This window comes from Parasteatoda tepidariorum, chromosome 8 (genome assembly GCF_043381705.1).
Source record: "Parasteatoda tepidariorum isolate YZ-2023 chromosome 8, CAS_Ptep_4.0, whole genome shotgun sequence".
NCBI lineage: Eukaryota > Metazoa > Arthropoda > Arachnida > Araneae > Theridiidae > Parasteatoda > Parasteatoda tepidariorum.
The window spans coordinates 58,771,011-58,788,984 of NC_092211.1; the positions used below are offsets into that span (position 1 = coordinate 58,771,011).

At 28.4% G+C, this 17,974-nt stretch overlaps 1 protein-coding gene across 33 annotated transcripts in view; it reads left to right on the plus strand.

Annotated features, from left to right (window-relative positions):
• The window catches only part of LOC107443488 (myosin heavy chain, muscle), a 47,871-nt gene that overhangs the window by 19,254 nt on the left and 10,643 nt on the right, over nucleotides 1-17,974 (plus strand). For 11 of the 33 annotated variants that reach the window (XM_016057363.3, XM_016057356.3, XM_071184054.1 and 8 more), the window contains exons 13-26: nucleotides 1,292-1,462; nucleotides 2,147-2,326; nucleotides 2,432-2,644; nucleotides 4,005-4,092; nucleotides 7,086-7,203; nucleotides 8,193-8,313; nucleotides 9,316-9,452; nucleotides 9,563-9,644; nucleotides 10,228-10,482; nucleotides 14,437-14,565; nucleotides 15,347-15,469; nucleotides 16,099-16,185; nucleotides 16,272-16,417; nucleotides 16,709-16,799. In XM_016057363.3, the coding sequence (XP_015912849.1) occupies nucleotides 1,292-1,462; nucleotides 2,147-2,326; nucleotides 2,432-2,644; nucleotides 4,005-4,092; nucleotides 7,086-7,203; nucleotides 8,193-8,313; nucleotides 9,316-9,452; nucleotides 9,563-9,644; nucleotides 10,228-10,482; nucleotides 14,437-14,565; nucleotides 15,347-15,469; nucleotides 16,099-16,185; nucleotides 16,272-16,417; nucleotides 16,709-16,799 (1,941 nt within the window). Of the gene's footprint in view, nucleotides 1-550; nucleotides 722-1,291; nucleotides 1,463-2,146; nucleotides 2,327-2,431; nucleotides 2,645-4,004; nucleotides 4,093-5,045; nucleotides 5,134-7,085; nucleotides 7,204-8,192; nucleotides 8,314-9,315; nucleotides 9,453-9,562; nucleotides 9,645-10,227; nucleotides 10,483-14,436; nucleotides 14,566-15,346; nucleotides 15,470-16,098; nucleotides 16,186-16,271; nucleotides 16,418-16,708; nucleotides 16,800-17,974 lie in introns of all 33 variants that reach the window. The other 22 variants (XM_071184055.1, XM_071184032.1, XM_043042986.2 and 19 more) reach the window with 3 other exon arrangements.

Consider the following 17,974-nt stretch of genomic DNA (forward strand, 5'->3'; position numbering starts at 1 on the left):
TTAAATTGCACTACCATAATTAAAGGAAAATGCCTGTTAGTAACAGAGATAAATATCTGGAATTTATTCAAGTAATTTTTATTAGAAATGTACTGAGATGAGTTTTGTACTCGAAGAGACATCTAGAATTATGATATAACTGTAACCTGAACTGCAAAGATAAACTCTTTACAATTAATTAAATTTAATAATATATCTTATCCAACGCGTATTAGTTCCTTAGTAGCTCTAGATGCTGTAATCTTATAATAGGAAAAAGTAAACTGTAAAGTTGTTTTTATTTTCTAGAAAAAAATCTTTCTGTTAATAGCAATTGATGTATAGCGTGTCTAGAATAACTTGATGTAAAAAAATTTTAGAATCTGGTCTTAGAATATTATAATTTTGGATCTAATGCCATTAGTAAAAATGTTCTAGATGTGTTTATTCCTTTAAATTCCTTCTTTTCTTTCTTTGTGTATATGTTGTTCTCTTTGTAACTCTTTTTTTTCTTTCTTTCTGTGTGTACTATTTCCCTATTGTCTTCCCTACAATGATCTTTCTTTGTCAGTTTAATGGCTTTGAACAACTATGTATCAACTTTACGAACGAAAAACTACAACAATTCTTCAACCATCACATGTTCGTTCTGGAACAAGAAGAGTATACCCGAGAAGGCATTGAATGGGTCTTCATTGACTTCGGACTCGATCTTGCAGCCTGTATCGAACTTATCGAGAAGGTAACGACGCACACTTAAATGAAAGACGAAGCCGTCTCCATTTATGGGCATGAATTCACCCGAAAAAAACATGCTGAATCAAATTAAGCCTTCGCAAACACGCTTGCTTTCAGTTAACACCAAATTCGCACATTTCACGAATAGGACACCGAAGGATTCTTAAAAAGATGCTGAGCTGTTGCTATTTTAATATCATGCTTAAAAACAAAAATTTCAGTCTCATTTACTACTCCATCGTTCAACTAACTACAGGGTAGTGCTGACAAATTTATTGATTTAAAATTTGTATTTGAATCGTAGTAATTATTCTTATTAGTTATGTATTAAACACCAAATGCAATTTGGTATTAAAATGTATTAGCTTTTCCATATAGATTTGCATTTAAATTATACCTAGTAACTTATTGGTCATTGCATTGCAACTCAATGATAAAGTTTTAAACTTGCCATAATACTTTGAGAGACTGAAGTTTTTGTCTGATATTCTAACGCTATTTATACCAATATAATTAAGGCTTGTGCTTTTCCCCTTATTTTTCTTGCTTTTTGCCTTCGCCACATTGCTTGCAGTACAACGGATTCGAGCAACTTTGCATCAACTTCACCAACGAAAAACTCCAGCAATTCTTCAACCATCACATGTTTGTACTGGAACAAGAAGAGTACAAACGTGAAGGTATTGACTGGGTCTTCATTGACTTCGGTCTTGATCTTGCCGCTTGCATTGAGCTGATCGAAAAGGTAATGATACCCTAGCAGTAAAAATTTGCTTTATCATACCCTTTATTTAATAATCATTTGCTTCTTTTCCTTTTTTTGAATAAGCAAAAACATACATGCACGTAGACTAACCGATTACATACTTTTACTAATTTTAAAAATAAACAAATGTGTATACTTTTATATAAAAAAAATTTTTTTCTCTTTCTCTTTCGAACTATACTTTTAAAAATATATATATGCATATATGTTTTGATTTGTAAATATTCAAAACATATATGTACGTAAACTAACCGATTACATACTTTTACTAATTTTAAAATTAAGCGAATATGTATATTTTCATTCAAAAATTTTTCTCTTTCTCTTTTAAGCAATACTTTTAAATATATATACATGCATACATGTTTTGATTTGCAAATATTCAAAACATGCATTCATGTAGGCTAACCGATTTCATACTCATACTAATTTTGAAACTATACTATTTTCCAAAATTTCTCTCTCTCTCTTTGTAGTAATCTTTGGATTGAGACTAATAATCTTTATAAAAAAAATTCTTGTGTGTACATTTTTTTTTCTTTCTTCAAGTAACTTTATTCTTCTTAAAAACAAATTCATTTTATGGAATATTTACGTTTTAATTTTTATCTGCATGGAAAAACATTTAAACCACATCACCTGAATTAAAATTGTTAAATTTAGCCCTTGGGTATCCTGTCCATTCTTGAGGAGGAAAGTATGTTCCCCAAAGCTACCGACAAGTCCTTCCAAGACAAGTTGAACGCTAACCACTTGGGCAAGTCTCCTAACTTCGTCAAGCCTAGACCACCTAAACCAGGTCAACAAGAAGCTCACTTCTCTATTGCTCACTATGCTGGCACTGTAAGTTACGCTATTGAATTTCGCTGACGATTTAAATCTTAGCCATCTAAGTAGACTCTCTATTTCAGTTCAATATTTACAAATTGTTTCTCTTCAATTATCCAGGTACCCTACAACATAACCGGATGGCTGGAAAAGAACAAGGATCCAGTAAATGACACTGTTGTCGATCAATTTAAGAAGGGCTCTAACAAACTTTTGGGTGAAATCTTTGAGGATCATCCAGGTCTTGGTGGTGATGACAAGGGTGCAGCTGGTGGTAAGGGAGGTGGCCGAAAGAAGGGTTCTGGTTTCCAGACTGTATCTGGTCTCTACAGGGTAAGTTAAAGTAAAATTATTCGTAAATTCGAACTTTTTTTTTCTTTATTAAATAAATAAATCTCTAAAGATGAAGGATTTTGATTTCTTTCTTATTCATGCATTGTGTTCTTTTTAATACTAATATAAGTGAAAAAAATGACTTATTAAAATTAAATTTTAAATTTGTTTTTGTTTCATACTACATTTCACATTATGAGTGAAATTCCAATCAAATTTCATTTGCTTTAATTTTTGTTGTTATGTTAGATTATCTATTTAAATAATTTCTTTATATCTGCATCATACTTTGATAATTATTTCATGCAAATTTTAATTAATTTACAAATCTTTCCTTAAACTTTATTTCGAAAATATGTGTGTAATTTATAATTGCATTATGGATTGTTGATTGTAATATTTAAGTTTTTATAATTTTATTGAATTTGCTTCAAAAAAATATTTCTTTAAATTAAGTTAATATGAATTGAGATTACGAGCAGGAATCATAAACATGGGAAATTCAGAATAACACTTTTATTTCGTTCATCAGAGAGACAGATTTACGAGTTGCCAAGCCACGCATCCTATGGAGTTTACAAGCTAGCATTATAGTATGCTTATTCAAAATAAAAAGGATTTTTATGTGCAATGCTTTTGTTTGTGTAGTATTTAGAAAATGCTTCGCAACTGCGACTTAAATAGCGTAATGCATGTTCAGTTTTCAATATGTAAATGAATATTTTTCTTAGGTACAATTTCTTTTGCTTAGTACTTACAGAAATCATATTTGTTAGCAAGCTTTCTGCTGCAGTGTGTGTAAAATCGCTTATTTGGGCACATGATTTTCTTCTTGCTTTTTATGTTTTAAATTGTAAATATATTAATAAATGCTTTTATAATTCATGTAAAGCATTATTATTTTATGTTTAGATTCATTTTAAATATTTAGATAACTGTAGCATTTTCAGCTAAAAAGTGTGCCAATTAAAATAATTATGCTTTGCCTATTTAATAGAGAATACCAGCAATCTTTTGCAAATATGTCTATCATGCAGTCATAAACCAAGTTGTGGCTTGATTTTACTTCTTGTTATTTTTAATGAAGCAATCCTTCTTTAATTACTGCAGAAAGGCGTATATACACATATTGCCTAACACATATTGCCTAACTCCTTGGTTAAAACGTTTCCAAGACGGAAATAAAACTATTTGCAAAAGCTTTCTGGTTGCTCAGCTTTCATGCATAGATGTGAGATAGTAGCGTTGAGCAAAAGCTGTGTGTTTTAATTTAAAAATTTCCCTCTTTTAGGGGAATAGTATAATTACATGTTTTTAATCAATAACTATATATTCTTTTGCTTCGCTTTTCTAACAACAGGAGCAACTTAATAGATTGATGGCCAGTTTGCACAGCACACAGCCTCACTTCGTACGTTGCATTATCCCCAACGAAATGAAACAGCCAGGTAACCTACAATTATTCAGAACCCAAAAGAGATCGTTTCCCTCAAATTTTATCCTTACCTTTTATCATCCAGCCTGCATTAATGCAACTATTTTGGATCATTCTTCCCTCTCAAGATACATGCAATATCTTACCCATTGAGTTCTTGATTATTGCATTGTTTTTTAAACAACATCTTCCTAAGTTTGCACTGTTCAGAAAGATCCCTTTCATTTATGCATTGTTTATTTTTTAATAAAATCCATTTTATCTATTATTCACAAAACCCTTTAAGTTATAATTTATTGCACTGTTTTTAGACAAAATTCCTTTATTCCATTTATTCTCCCTATTCTCTTTTTTAAAAAAACCAAGCCCTGTTAATAAATTCTTTATTGCATCTGTTTTTAAACAAAATCCTTTTTTCAGTGTCGCATTATTTCTTAGTCAAAACAACTACTTATTATATCATTCACCTGACTCTTAAAAAAATTCCTTTTAGGTTATTATTTATTGCACTATTTCAAATGAAATTCCTTTTAATTATACATTATCTTGTTTAACAAAACCCATTTCATTCATGATTCACCAAACTTTCCAAGAACATACCCTTTTAAATTTTTATTTATTGTACTGTTTTGAAACAAAATCCTTGTCATTTTGCACTTGTTTTGAACACAATCCTTCCGAGTTTTGTGTTACTGTATTGTTTTAAAACAAAAAACGTATACATCCCTTTTACATTCCCAAGCATAACTTAACAAAATAAAATGCAATACCATGTTTTTTTTTGTTCCGGTAATTCTCGCTACATATTTTTCAACTCACGCCTTGGAACAACGGATAAAAGAATTCAGGAGCATCAAACTTTCAGGGGTTAAAAGAAAAATTATAATTTTAAACTAAGATAGAAGAGGGTTTCTTGATTTTTCTCTTCATTTATTTAACTTATTTTCCTATTTAATTATAAAACAGGAACAGCTAAACAAACTGATGGCTACTCTGCGTAGCACCGCTCCTCACTTTGTCCGATGCATCATCCCTAATGAAACTAAATCTCCAGGTAAGATATATAATCGGTGCCGAAAAGCTTTACGAACGATTGCTTACTTATACTCGGTTGCAAGTTAAGAAAACACCATTGCGGTGTAGGATTTAAGTAATCATCCTTTAGTTCCGTTTTATTTCGTTATCAAATTATACAAATATGCTTTCAAAACTGTATAAAAGGTTTTAAAAAACACGCCAGAGAGAGTTTTAACTCGTGCTATCTTTTACGATATATATATATCATAGAATTATTCAAAAAGGTTACAGTTTCGTAATCTTATTGGAATGCCAGACTTATTTCGATAACTAATTTGAACATACGTTCTTGAAAAAGAAACAGCTATATGACGTTGCAAGATCATTGGACTTGATTGGACCATTGAAAATGGCGCGTCTAATGCTGACACGCTTTTAACAAATCAGATGCGAGATAGAGAATTTTTACTTTTGTTTTGCCACAAGAAAAAATCGTCTGCAAGAAACAATGTTAATTATTCTTTCATCAATTTCTTTAAATGCGAACGGCAAGACATATATTTGTTACGAATTTAAGTTATCATTTTTGTTAATTCTAATTTCTCGTTAATCGATTATTGTTGTTAATAAGAAAGTAAGCAAAAAGGAAGCTGTGCAGCGTCGTTTCAAGAATTGGCAATGTTGATATGCGTTCGCGCTAGGAGCTTGGCATCCATTTGGCGTGCACTTAGATGCAAACAGGCTCTCTCCACAGGAATAATGATTTTTTCTTAACTTGCAACAGAGTTTAGAAAAATAGTGCTGCAGAGTGCTTTTCTATGCTTTAGTTGGATTTTAGGCTAAAAGTAAAAGTAAAGCATCCTAAAAAGGAATAAAAAATGCCTTTTTCGCTTACTTCGATGCATTCTTTAGACTCTTAAATTTCAATTATATAAAGGAATAATGAGAATTTAATTTGTATAGTTAGAATTATTGCTTTACTAACTGCGTAGCTTACTGCTTTTTAAAAAGGCTAATTATTTAAATTAGCTTTAATTTTTGAATTTAAAGATACAATAATGCTTTTATAAAATATTTTAGCATTTATTTCTATTATAAAAAAGTAAAATAATTTTAAGTAATTTTGGAATTGGGGGAATTTTTTTTTACTGTTTAATGAATATTTGCATAAAAACTGGCGATATATGAAACATCTAATAAATTTATATTTTTTAATTAATATACTAACATAAAATGTAATTTTTATTTATAAATTTCATTATCTTACAACTAAAAGCATGAATACCATATGAACATTTCACTTTCCTTTTTCTATTTTTTCATCATTTCTTACCTAATTTCCTTTCCATTTCAATATTATCATTAAAATGCCTCTATTGAAATAACTTAGAATTATAAAATTCTTAATTTCTTTATTGTATCTTTATTTCTATATAATATTTGTAGAAAAAACAATAAAATTCATGTAATTTTTTATAATCTTGCTAGTTATGACATTTTAAAATGTAATTTTATTTTTTTTAAAAAGAAGCTAATTGATTTTTAATATTGTTGGAAATGCAATATGCCATTTTAAATAAGAATTATAATCTCAATTATAAGTTGTAAATTAATTGTTCTACATTATTGCATCAAATGAAATCAGTTGATCAATTTATTTTATAAAATTCGCATTTAAAACTGTCTTTTTTAAATTAAAAAAAAATATTTAACTTGAAAGATGCAAAAACTAAAAATTTTAAACATTTAGATTTATTTTATATGCATTTTTATCTCCAAAAAATTTGAAATATATAAAATATAAGCTTAATTACTAATTGATTTAGAGATGAAACTTAGAAGCAGACTAATTGTGTGACAAGGCGATGCTATATTTTAATGAAAATTAAAGACAGAATGGCTTGAACGACAAATAAACCACGAAATGAGACGCCCGTGAATATTTTATAAGTTTCTGTTTAATTTATAATATTTTTCAATGCCATTTAGGTGTTATTGATGCTGGCCTAGTAATGCATCAATTGACATGCAACGGTGTACTTGAGGGTATCCGTATCTGTCGTAAGGGTTTCCCCAACAGAATGATCTATCCTGACTTCAAACAACGGTAAGTTAAAGGAAATTAAATGTATAGTTATTTACTTAATTATAACACTCTTTATAAATTTCACGAAGGAAAAGTTGTTTTCAATAAGAATCCGTAAAGTAATTAAAACGTCCTAATCAACTTTTAAAAATTATTATTAATTACAATAAAAATGAAAACGTAAGATTTAGGCAGAAATTTTACTTATGCAAACTGAAATTTTTCTTATTTATATTTTGAAATTATTTATTATTTTATTAGTCTATGAACTTATATTCATTTTAAATTTCATAAAATTTATAATAATGCATATAATCTATTCTGTCTCGTAACTGTACAGCATTTAGTCATAGTAAAGCATTTTGAATTGATCAATGTTAGAAGTCAATTAATAAAGCCTATTTTTTATTTGCACATTTACAATAATTTGAATAAATACAGTATATAACTTCAAAAAAAATTTATGCAAAGCTTAACATTTGCAAGCCAAAATAAAATAGTATTTGGACCAATAAGGTACAAACAAAATATTTTATTTCTAGATCATAATTATGAAACAAATTCTTACAATTTACATACATTTAAAATAAAAATGAAAAATATTTTATTTTTTGGCGTTTTTTAACAGCATATTAATACAATTAGAAAAATTTTATTGTTATGGTTTTATTGCCTGTTTACACATGAAAATGAATGAAATTTGAATTAAGTTAATGAAGTTTAAATTAATATTAATTCACAAATAACAAGGGAAATCCCAATGTTCGAAATTACTATGCAAAATAAATATGGTGATAAATGGATTTAGGGGAGAAACATTGGAAAAAATAATAAAAATAAATGGTAAATAAACATTAAAGTATTTCGAGCACATATGAATTATTACTAAAATGCAAGCGAACGGGATAATTTGTAAAAATTTTGCACAGTAAAAATATCTTTCTCGAAATATATAACATATCATAAGAAATATGAAGTAAGCTAATAAAGTGATTTTCCATCCATTTTAGTTACACCATCTTAGCTGCTAGCGCTGTACCCAAGGGATTCGTCGATGCTAAGAAAGTTTGCGAAGCCGTATTGGAAGCTATTCAACTGGACAAGAATGACTACCGTCTTGGAAGCACTAAGGTAAGATTTGATTAAATTTCCACGGATATCAATTCCTGTTTATGTAGAGAAACTTATTTAGATCCAAATTACATTTTTTTAGCATTGCGACTTCCTCTTCCTGAATGAATAAGTGTATTCCTCCTTATCTTCCTTTTCCTCTTCCTACCTCCTCGGATGTTTCCCAACCATTCCTCTTCCACGATGTTGATCTATGGTGAGTTCCAGTTTCACATCCAGAGAAATGGGACATGAGATTAAATAAATTAAATCCTTTTTTTTGTTCTTTGACCGGAATAGTATCCAAACAATCCTACCCCTTCCTCTTTCTCGATTTCAGACTGTGTTAGGATCTACTAGATGAAGTGTTGTCATACCAAAATGTAAAAGTAGTTAAACTGTAGTTATTAACTGTGAAATTTAGGTATAAGAAAAGTGGTAGTTATAACCTTTGAATTTTCGCCCATCGTAGAATTATTAATGTAGAATAGTTTGAAATATAAAAAAGTGTATGTTTTATTTTATTCAAAATTAATTCTAAATAAGAACACAATTATTTGAGCAAATAAAACAATAAAAGGAGAATCATTGCAACAGTGTTTAGTTTCAAATTTGAAACTTTAGGTTTTAAGTGTAACATAATTTTCTAACATAGTTTAGCACTTGGAAAAAAACACTTTTAAAGTACAAAATATAAATAATTATAAAATAAATAAGTTTGATTAATGCGAAATAATTTGAGATGGTATTTTCTGAAACTGCATAAATATACAGTTAAGGTACTTAAGCTATAAATTTCTATCAATATATAGAGCTTCTAAAAATAATTCTAGGAAAATAAAGTCTTAAAATAATTAATATATTTTTGAAAATAAACTAAAGTAAGAAAAATATTATTCCATAAAGAAAATAAAAGCAGTATTAGCAGAATTTAAAACGCAAAAACTGGAGTTCAAATTCTGAACTAAACTCTTTAGTGGATTTTTTCATTGTAATAAATTAATATAATGTTTTGATGAATAGGTATTCTTCCGTGCTGGTGTCTTGGGTCGTCTTGAAGAACTTCGTGATGACCGATTGGCTAAGATCGTAACTTGGTTGCAGGCCTGGGTCAGATGGTACATCTCCAAAAAGGAATTCAAGAAGTTGCAGGAACAAAGGTTTGTAGGACAGACGACTGTTCAATATATAGCCACTTTTATTTTAGAACTTCAACCAATGCATCATATAAATCGTATGAATTAATTGTTAATTTCTTATTTTTCTACAGAGTTGCCCTGCTTGTCATTCAGCGCAATCTTCGAAAGTTCCTTACACTTCGCAACTGGCTATGGTACAAATTGTACATGAAAGTAAGTAAACAATTTCTTCTAAATAAAATGTAACTAGCGACTGGTCATATCAACTAAAATGGAATACAGTTCCTTCCCGCTTTTAAAATCTTATTCAGAATTTTAGTTCTTAAACTTTAACCGGATTTCAAAAAACTTTAAACTATTTTTATTAAAACACAAAAAAGTTTACCCTTGTTTTTAACATTGATATAAGTCTGTGCATCTAAGCTTAACAATGAAATTGATGAATTTTTAGTTCAGAATCATATGCTATTATTTTTTTCACTTTAAAAAAATATAATATTTTTAGCGAATTTAGAATATCTAACATTTTTTTTCTCAAGTTTCGTATAAAGGCCTTATTTGTAGCGACAGAAATTTTCCTTGATAGTTTTAAAACAAACCACCATTACTAAATTCGAGAAAAAAGATAGAATATGTACTTTTATTTCTACGNATCTGAAAATAAATTACTGAAGCAAAAATATCTTCACTGACCCACTGTACCTCCTGACCCACTGTACCCCCTTCTCCCCTAATCGCTGCAAAAGTGAAATATTTCTTTCAATAAGACTTTTAATTATCTATTTTAATTTTCCAGGTCAAGCCCCTTCTCAGCATGGCTCGCGTCGAGGACGAGATCAAGGAGTTGGAGGACAAGCTCAAGAAGGCTTTAGATTCTCTAGAAAAGGAAGAAAAATTGAGAAAAGATTTAGAACATCAAAATGTAAAACTGTTGCAAGAAAAGAACGATATGTTCTTGCAATTGGAATCTGAAAGAACTGGATCTGGAGATATGGAGGAGCGTCTTGCTAAGACCATTTCCATCAAGAATGATCTGGAAGGACAACTCCAGGTGTGTATGAAAAAATAACAAATTTTAAACTTTATTTCACCACAGAAAGTTTCTTTTATTCATTAAAAGCTATAATAAATTTTAAAGAATAATATTTAGTTAACACAGACATTAAAAAATACAGTTTCAGTTTAATATTGACTTTCTAGTATTTATGTATAAAAACATAACTTATTTCTCAATTTTTTGCATTCCTCATTATTTAAATCAAGTTCAATCAACATTTTGTACTCACACGATCTTCTTTAATCAATTCTATTAAAAAAATAATCAGTTAAATTATTAACAGAGTTGTTTATTTAAATAAAATTGAACAAATAATAAAAAATGATGATAATAAAATGTTTAAAAAATATTCTTCATACTTAGACTTGTATTTTGAGGATAAATTATGGTAGACATACGGTTAATTTGTTATTGCGTTAAAAAGCATTTTCAAATTTTAAAAAAAAGTTTTTTTTTTCAAAAGAAATGTATGAATGTCTTCAAACTCAACAATTTTCTGAACAGATATTCTTTGGTTAAGAGTCTAAGAGGATATGTAAAAAGGACTACAACTGTCTGGGTTTGTTTAAAGTTATGTCTGCACTGTACAAATAAAAGATTGATTTTCAGAAGCGATAACGAATTCCTTATGAAACAATTAACACAAAGAAGCTTGTGAAAACCCTTCAAGGTTATATTTTCTGCATTTCTTGTAATGAAAAAACTGTAAACAATCAGAATCTGTCATGAGGCAGAAGAAACTTAAGCATACTTTTAAGGAATACATTTTAGTTCCTAGAGTTTGTTTTTATTTATTCGAAAACTTGTTCTTTTAAAGGGTAACAAAGTAATTCTTGTTCTCTATCATAAACCATAGATTAAATTAAGTTAGGCAAAAAAAAAAACATCTATATAGTTTGAATTAAAAAAAATCAACCGATTTTCGCCATTCAAACCATTAATTCAGAACTCTGAATTAAGTCACTAATTCGGATCAGGAAACGAAATGTGGTGATTTGAATCAGAAATGAAACATTTGAAATATTCCTTTATTCAACTCATAAGAATTTTTAGTCTGAAAATTTAAATTAAAACAGCAATTCAAATTCAGAGTAAAATACCTGCATTTATTAATTCGAATCGAAACATTGAATCACTTTCAAATTGATGATTAATTGGACTTTTCTTATTAAATTATTGGAATATTAATGAAAAATTCACAATATATTAACACAAACTAGTAATTATTTAAACAACACGTAATAAGATAAGAATTATGCTATAAAATAATCCAATGCTTAAATTACTTAACATTACTTATATATAACTTAAAATTTAAGAAAATGTAGATGTATTTATAAAATACCTTTAATTTTAAAAAATCAGGGTGCAAAAGGATAATCCTAGCTTGCCACTAGCTTTTTTTTCGAAAACATTTATTTAAGGAAAATGTTTCACAAATAATTTCGCATTTTACTTTCAACGAATTTAATTTTATTTACTATTACGGATTTATGGAAGAAATAGAACAATGGAATTAGATAAGAAGATTTATAGATATATAGAAGAAGACTTTAATTTTAAAAATATTTCTTAAGCATTGCTCAAAAAACAATAGAATTAACTCCCAGTAAAATTTTACCATCAGTAAAACTATGTTTTTCTGTTTATTACTATAAGTTCCTACTGAATTGAAAACGAAGAACAGTGAAGATAATATCATTTTGTTGTTGTTTTATTAACATTTTGTCATTCTTTTTCAATGCGATTTTTTTCAATGCCTTTCTATGTTATATTTGCCAAATCTAACCGATTAGAGTTTGAGATTTTGACTCAAACCATGTTACGTTTCAAACCATGTTACGTTGTAAGAGAAATTGATGAAATCTGAATCGTTTCACAATTCTGTTTGAAACTCCAAACTGATGCAAAACTTAAATTTAAAATAAAAATGGCTCTTCAATAAATGAAGCAAAGCATCTTTCCTATGTTATTTTTGGAAATTCTTATGACAAGCTTTAAAAACTATTTCACAAACCATGTTACATTTTAAAAATCTTTTGTTTGAGAAATTCTGTAAAACTAATTTTTTTCTTCTAAATTCCATTTGAAAAAAATTATGTTTCTAATTACAAATAAATCAAAACGTCCTCCCTGATATCAACGCTAATTTTATGCTATCGTCAGCATTATTTTTAGATTTAGTGAGATATCTCAGTCTCGGGTAAGGACGTTCCTTTTAAAATAGCGAGATATTCAGAGTTTTCCTAAAGTTATTTGGCAAAATATCAATACATATATTTATGGCACTTTCTATTTCCGTGTCTGATTTTGATGGATGATGCCTAGAATTATGAGGCATGGCACCTTAAGTTTATGTATTAGGTTAATTCACAAGTCTTAATATTTTATTTCAGAAAGTATTTCTTTCTCTCATATATTTAATATTTAATCGATAATATTTCATTATAATAGTTTTGATTCAGTAAAAAGAATTAATAGACTTGCTTTACAAAAAAAGAATAATATGCATATATACCAATATATATGAATAGCTTGAAGAAGTATAATAGTAAACCCTACTTCTTCCAATGGATTTTGAAATCAAGCTGTTCCTTAGCACTGTTCCTAGATTGGGGCTTTACAAATTTCCAAAAATTTTCTTAAATAACATCACATTGCACAAACTTCTTGTTTCCTTCATGGCTATCGTAGAATTTTATTTTTAATAATAACACTCTACTGTAAAATTTAGAAATGTTGCTCATCAAATTGAACCAAATCTTTACACATATATATTGATAAAAAATTTTGTTCGCTAAATTCGTTGAAATATTCTAATTAAAATAGAAGAAAAGTTTTGTAAATAAATAAAACTTAATAGCATTTTTTGTTAAGTTTCTGAAGTATAAGGTTCATCAGACTATTAGATTTTAATTTAAAGGCATAAAATTGCAAAATTGAATTGGATAAAAAAAGTGAAAAAACTTGGTAATTTTAACTGGAGCAACAGTTATACAATTCTTCCTTTTAAAAGAAATCAACTTCATCGCACTTAATTCGATGTATCATTGAAAACAGCTTCATGAAATATTATTTGAACAGAAAGATAAAAAATAAAATGAATATCAATATTGTATGTATTTCTTAGATGTTGTTACAGATGTAATGGATTACTTTATCTTAACTTGGCATCCAATCCTAAAGAGCTATGATTAATATCTTGACAGAGAAACCTCGGCGTCCTGATTAACAGTCGTGCGTGTCATTTTAACTAAAAGTAATTCAAAACTCTCCTCTCGAAGGATAAAAACATAGGCACTTATGCCAAAAATCGAGTGAGAGGAAATCTTTCAGTCCATCCAAAACGCGGGGGAGGAAAAATATTTTTTACCCCCTTCAATTCTGAGTCACAATCGTGCTCTGATTATTCCATCTCGAATGAAACTTTTCATTTTAAGCACTCATTAACGACGCCGACTTGGTGCTTCTAAGAAGGTTTACTTCGGTTTTCTTGCACTTCAGTAATACAAAAGGAATAAATTAATGCAAACAATTTATTCATCAGTCTAGGTATAATTGTTATCAGAAAAATCAAAGCAAACGATCATAAATATTTCTCGATTCTTGTGAAAAATTTAGAAATAGCAAACGATTTATAATCGGTTCTAAATTTCGTGAGAAGACATAAAAGAACAAACGATTTGAAAATTGCTATCATTCATTGTGAGAAAGCATAAAGGTGCAAACGATCAAGTGGATTAATTTCAGAAATACATATTTGTTTAAAGAAATTGGAATTATTGCAACAAGCTAAATCAACATTAGAATTCTTACTTGATTAAATTATTTTACAAATATAAATATCATTTTTTAAATATGGCTGCAGTTGGAATTAAAAATTCAGAAAACTTCATGTATGAAAATGACAAAATGAATAATCATATGGATCTTGCAATTCGTCTACAGGAACTTCAAGAGAGGTTATCTCACGAAGAAGATGCCCATTCTAACTTGAACCAAAATAAAAAGAAATTAGAAGGCGAGATGTCAAATCTGAAGAAAGAAATCGAAGATTTGCAGCTCGTTATCCAAAAGGTAAGTTATATTTGTCTTCTTTCATTTTTATAACGTTTTATATTTATTAGTTAATATTGACCTTATTAATTAGTTATTATTATGGTCTTTTTTTTTGCAAAACCTTCGAGTATAATCTGATTTTTAAAAACTTTATATAAGAATTAACTATTTTTTAAAATTTTTAATAATTTAACGGTTTTAAACCTGTAACATTTCATAATGTAATGTGATTTCAGAAAAAGTCTGAATTACGGTGTTTGCTAGATTTATTTAATGAAAAGAAATTTTAAAAAATTATATAAGATCATTATTGTTCTTTGGTTATAAAACTTGCGATTTTAAAAAATTCCAGACGTGAATTTTTAATTTTTAACAAAATTAAATATTTCTAGTTAAAAATTTCGAACAGAGAAAGCAAAGAATAAATTTATTTTGAAAATTATAATTTTTTTTTATTAACAAAAGAAACTTTTGACATTGAAAATGCTAAATATCTAGGAAAGGCTTTCTAATATTACATTAGGCATTCTATGGTGTTGATTTCTAAAGTCGAAGAAAAATAATCACACGCTGTTTTGAAAGGGTTGTAGTAATTTACATTATTAGTTCTAAACAATTGGATAATTAACTTGAATTTTGTTTCGAATACAAACCTAGGACTTTACTACTCTTAATTCCCACCTAAGATGAGTGGTTCGTGAATTTCTCGACACTTGAAAGCATCCGTTTGGTTCCTGTAGCTTTTAATTATTTTTGCATTATAAACAATAAAATGCATATCACTTCTTTATATTCATAGGCTGAGCAAGACAAAGCTTCTAAGGACCATCAAATTCGCAACTTGAACGACGAAATTGCTCATCAAGATGAACTCATCAACAAATTGAACAGGGAAAAGAAACAACTGCAAGAAATGAGCCAGGTAAATTATTAATATGTTTATTAACGATCTTATCTTTTAGTGATAAAAATATAAACCTATTGAAGTTGAGGCATCTAATATACATACGTATAACAATAATGCCAAATCTTTAACATAATGCACGTATTTAATAAGAATATTAAGCATAAAATATGTAATAACTATGGCATTTAAATAACTTAAAATCATAATTGTTTAAATTTCTTAAGATGAAAGAGAATAAAATATGATTCTTTTTCCCGAATTAATCATAAATAAGAAACATGCAATTGTTTTTAAAAGAAATAATCTTTCTAATTTCGAACGATCTCTATTTCAAACTTTTCTCTTAATTGCAATTTCTCTTTGCAATTTCGATCTTTTATGCACTAAGTCTCATATGAAAAAACATGCTTTCGCATAACAGTATTCTTAACATCACTCATAGTTTCCTAAAATCAAAATATTAATGGTATTATTTTATTTATTTTTATTTTTAACTCTTTTCTATTTTAAAAGTAATTATAGAAATAAATTCAGAGTATCGAAAATGCGTTAATTAATGACTTTAAAACATTTATTAAAATATTTTAACTTTCATGCTGTTGCTTGGAATAATTTAATAAAAATAAACCACTGATTAATTACAGAAAACCGGAGAAGATCTCCAGGCCACCGAAGATAAACTGAACCACATGAACAAAGTGAAAGCCAAGTTGGAATCCACCTTAGATGAGGTAAGCTTTTAATTCTAAAAAACAAACTTCTCATATTATCTCTTGTTGCCACTGAAAAAAAGTAATAATTACTATTTCAATTGTAGTTGGAAGACTCATTGAGCCGAGAAAAGAAACTTCGTGGTGATGTTGAAAAGAATAAGAGGAAAATCGAGGGAGACCTTAAACTTGCCCAAGAAGCTATCGCTGATCTCGAGAAGAACAAGAAAGAAATTGAACAGGCTCTGCAAAGGTAATTAGGATGTTTTTTAAATTTATTTTCCATTTTTTAAGAAAAAATATGAAACTATGATTACAATCTAAAGAGTTTTCTAATCAGCCGATCTAATCAGTTTTCTATACAAATAAATATAATGTACTTCTCGTAATCATAAAATACTACTTATTTAGATATTAGAAACATATAAAAAAAATTATATCAGTTGATTTAAAACAAAAAACTTAAGATATGGCAAATTTTTAAAGACATCCTATAATCGTAAAAAAATTATAAACGTTTCTACAAATAAAAATGTAATTCCAGGAAAGAGAAGGAGATGGCTAGCTTGGCTGCTAAGTTGGAAGATGAGCAAAGTCTTGTTGGAAAACTCCAGAAACAGATCAAGGAGCTTCAGGTATAGCCTAAAAATAAAATATTTCTTAATATAGATCACAGAGATGAAATTGATAAATTCGTAATGTAAAAATATGCCAGTTAATTTTTAATCTTTTTAGAGAAACTTCTTAAAAGCTAGAATAAGAATGTTAGAACCATCACTTCATTTGATCTATTAGGCTATCCGTCAAAACAAAAGCAAGTAGAAGCAGGCATTAAGCCAAAACAAATCGGGATGGAAATTAAACTGGGTAGACTCATTTGTAAATAAATGTCTAACATTTTCTTAAACACGTTTTTTAAATGAAATAAATAAACGAGATGGTAGTATAAATTTAGAAAATATCATTAAAAAAAAGACAAGAATTTCATAAGAAATAAAACTTTTTTAATAAAATAATTAATTCGTGCTCCTATGAAATTAATCCTCTGATATATCAGCTTTTTTAAAGGGCACAAAAATTATTTTTAATTGCATAAACATCGCTTCATACAGAAAATATTTTCTTCAAGTTTAAGTTACATTAAAATTGGAACATTTTAAAATAATTATTAATATCTAACTATCATAAAGCATCCTCATCCATTTTGTAAAATTATTCAAAATGTTTTAAAAAAACTGCTTCGGTTTTTGAAAACAGGGAAGTAATTTTGTTTACGCATTACACATTATCACATAAATGCCTGTACTGATTCCAGACCGCATTCCTACATAAATATCATCAGTTGGAAATTGAATGGAATTATTCCAACGGTATTTTCTTTCTTTTTTTCTAAAAAGAAAATATTGACGACATTTATTGTGCTAACGAGACAAGGCTGAGCTAGATAATCCAAATGGAATTCAGACTTGTCTGTTTCATGCCTGGTAAAAGTATCATCACTTAGTTTGTCACGCTTATTCCCCTTTTTAACCACCCCAAAAAGGTAACAGAGACATTCTAATATTTTCCTCGCATGGCGGGAGCTTGTGACTCACCCGCTCACGCCTTGTCATTTTCAGCGTTCATTTTTGGAACATGACGATGGAGGGGATAGAGATGATTCCTAAAGATATAGGATTACCACTCACTTTGGCAAAACTTAGTTTCTTCCACATCTCCAGAGTTGTCCTTTCACTTCCTCCTCACCCTTGGCACTGGTTAACTTCACGGCTCGTTAGCTTTGAGTTAAGAACAGCTCTGAATCCATTGT